The 2,370-nt window shown below is 53.5% G+C and overlaps 1 protein-coding gene across 1 annotated transcript; it reads right to left on the bottom strand.

Moving 5' to 3' along the window:
* Nucleotides 1–1,058: 1,058 nt before the first annotated feature.
* On the bottom strand, nucleotides 1,059–2,031 carry LOC101290597 (ethylene-responsive transcription factor 3). The gene has a single exon (XM_044479008.1). The coding sequence runs from the start codon at nucleotides 1,816–1,818 to the stop codon at nucleotides 1,237–1,239; it is 582 nt and encodes a 193-aa protein (XP_044334943.1). The 5' UTR covers nucleotides 1,819–2,031; the 3' UTR covers nucleotides 1,059–1,236.
* Nucleotides 2,032–2,370: the final 339 nt, after the last annotated feature.

Raw genomic sequence — 2,370 nt, forward strand, 5'->3', positions numbered from 1 at the left:
AACATTTTTTTGGAATATGGAACTTTTTTCCAAATTTATCCTCAGTTTTCTAGAATTTGAACAAAATCATAAATATTTTTTTTGAAATCCAAGAACATTTTTTCCTTAGGGAGCTTGCATTCGGATTATTTGGTTTGAATATAGAGAACTCGCATATGCTTTGGAAGGTTGCATAAGCAATCTAGTTGTTTCGGTACTACAAGTAAATCGGCGATAAGTAATATGGATCAGAGGGAGTAACACTGATATGTTTTTTAAAAGAGTATATCGGTACTACAACTAAATCAGTGATAAGTAATGTGGTTTGGAGGAAGTAATATTTATTTCAAACGGTGTTCAAATTGGTGGGCCAATAGGTATTTATCTCGTTACTGACTGTAGCAGTGTAGTAGTGTTCTTTTTATGGTGATATACGTGTCCTTTTATATCCCGAAGAATATAGTACAAGTCAAGTAAATATTAATACTGTAAAGATAGCAGAACGCTAAACTTAAAAAAAAAACAGTAGTCAAGAAAGAAAATTACAATGAAGAATCTTTTGAGCTTGTCAGCAACATTTGTCACCTAACTCCGGCACAACCAGAGAAGCCATCAATGAATAAAAATGACAAATCACCTTCTCACCCGAGCTCGACGCAGTACAACGCTGATATATCACCCACATGTTATCCGCGAACACGCCATCGAACTCATCAAAATCCACGAACCACAAACCCAGAACGTGATCCACCATCTTCTTCAAATTGGTGGGCCCATAGGTATTAATCTTACTGACCGTAGCAGTGCAGTGTTTGCAAAGAGGAATCTTCAGTCCAGTTTGAATACAGAAGAAACCCTTGCAAATAAAATTAAAAAATAGTACAGAAGAAACAGCAGGGAGGGAGGGAGCAAAGGAAACATGAATGGAACATCTCAAACCCCACCACTAAACAATTCACAAAGTTGCTGCAAATGCTCTCGGGTTACACTTGCACGCAAGATATCCATAAAGTTGCATCCAAGTGGGCAAGCAAAAATCAACTCTTAATCAGATCGCAAAATTTGGGCGCAAATCTCCGTCAATCAAATCAACCGCAATTCTTATCGCGTAAAGAATAGTAGTGGTGGTGGTACAATCGCTCTTGCACACAGCATCATCTGTCTAATCTAATAATCAGGAGGAAAAAGAATAGAAGAAAAATAAAAAATCGCTAGCTTTGGTGCGCAGCTCGTCCGGCGACCCGGGTCCGGTGTATCCTAGAAGAGCCGTAGCTCGGTGCACAGCTCGTCCGACGGCGGCGGGAGGTTGAGGTCGAACACGAAGGGCGCGCGAGGCCGGACGGCGGCCGAGGCGGCCTCGTCGCCGCCGTCGTCCACGACGGAGGCCGACGAGGCGCAGTCGCTCTGGCATCCTGCGTCGCCGCCGGAGCGCTCCGCCAGCAAAGGTGCCGGCGCTGACACGCGCGGGACGGCCCGAGGCGCGTTCGCGGCTCTGGGCCCGCTGTAGGACTCGACGGTGGAGCTGGCGCTGCAGGCTGGGCCGGGGGAAGCCGGTCGAGACGGATGCGGGAGCGTGGGGAGCGTGGGGAAGGAGACGGGGTCCTGGGGAAAGTTGGTGGTGGCGAGCGGGCCGCGGAGGGTGCGCGCGGCGACGTCGTAGGCCCGCGCGGCGGCCTCGGCGGAGTCGTAGGTGCCGAGCCAGACCCGCGCCCGCTTGGCCGGGTCCCGGATCTCCGCCGCGAACCTGCCCCACGGCCGCTTCCGCACCCCCCTGTACCGCGGCGCCACGCCCAGCCCCACAGCCGCCGCCGCGTCGCACACGGTGCTGCCGTTCCTCATAGTAGTAGATCGCCGGCCCGCTGAGGCTTCAGTCCTTCCGCTCCTTCCGCCCGGTGACTGTCTCGGCCTGGCTACCACCACCAGAGGGGCTGAATGAAACGCGCGTGATCTCGAGCTTCAAACAGCCTTGATTCTTTGGCTCTGGGTAGAGGGAGCCGAGCCGCGGTGCTGGAGCTGAGAGGCGGCGGGAAGAAGGCTGTGATGGTGTGAAGGGGCGGGGGAGGGGGGTAGAAGAAGGGGGAGGAGGCGCGTGCGGGTGCGTGGTGGGGTGGGAGGCGACGCGCGGGCGGGAGGGATAGCTCAGCGTTGGTGGGCGGCCGCTTCTTCCCACCTTCCGCACCCTTCAACCTCACTCTCCCTACCTCCCACACGAGACTGGTCTTCGCCGAGTTTACTTTGTTCTCCCGCGTCGGCAGCAGGGATAACACGTTTCCTTTCGGTTGTGCCGCCGCTCCAGTGTGACGGACGACTACGCGTAGCTCGCCGGCTGTGGGTGCGCTGTCCGCGACGTGGAGCGCGCTCCGGCCGCACTAGATTAGACTAGATCGGATC

This window comes from Triticum aestivum, chromosome 2D (genome assembly GCF_018294505.1).
Source record: "Triticum aestivum cultivar Chinese Spring chromosome 2D, IWGSC CS RefSeq v2.1, whole genome shotgun sequence".
Classification (NCBI taxonomy): Eukaryota; Viridiplantae; Streptophyta; class Magnoliopsida; order Poales; family Poaceae; genus Triticum; species Triticum aestivum.

Coding starts and splice junctions, on each gene's coding strand:
- LOC101290597 (XM_044479008.1), bottom strand. CDS start 1,818: ATGAGGAACGGCAGCACCGTGTGCGACGCGGCGGCGGCTGTGGGGCTG.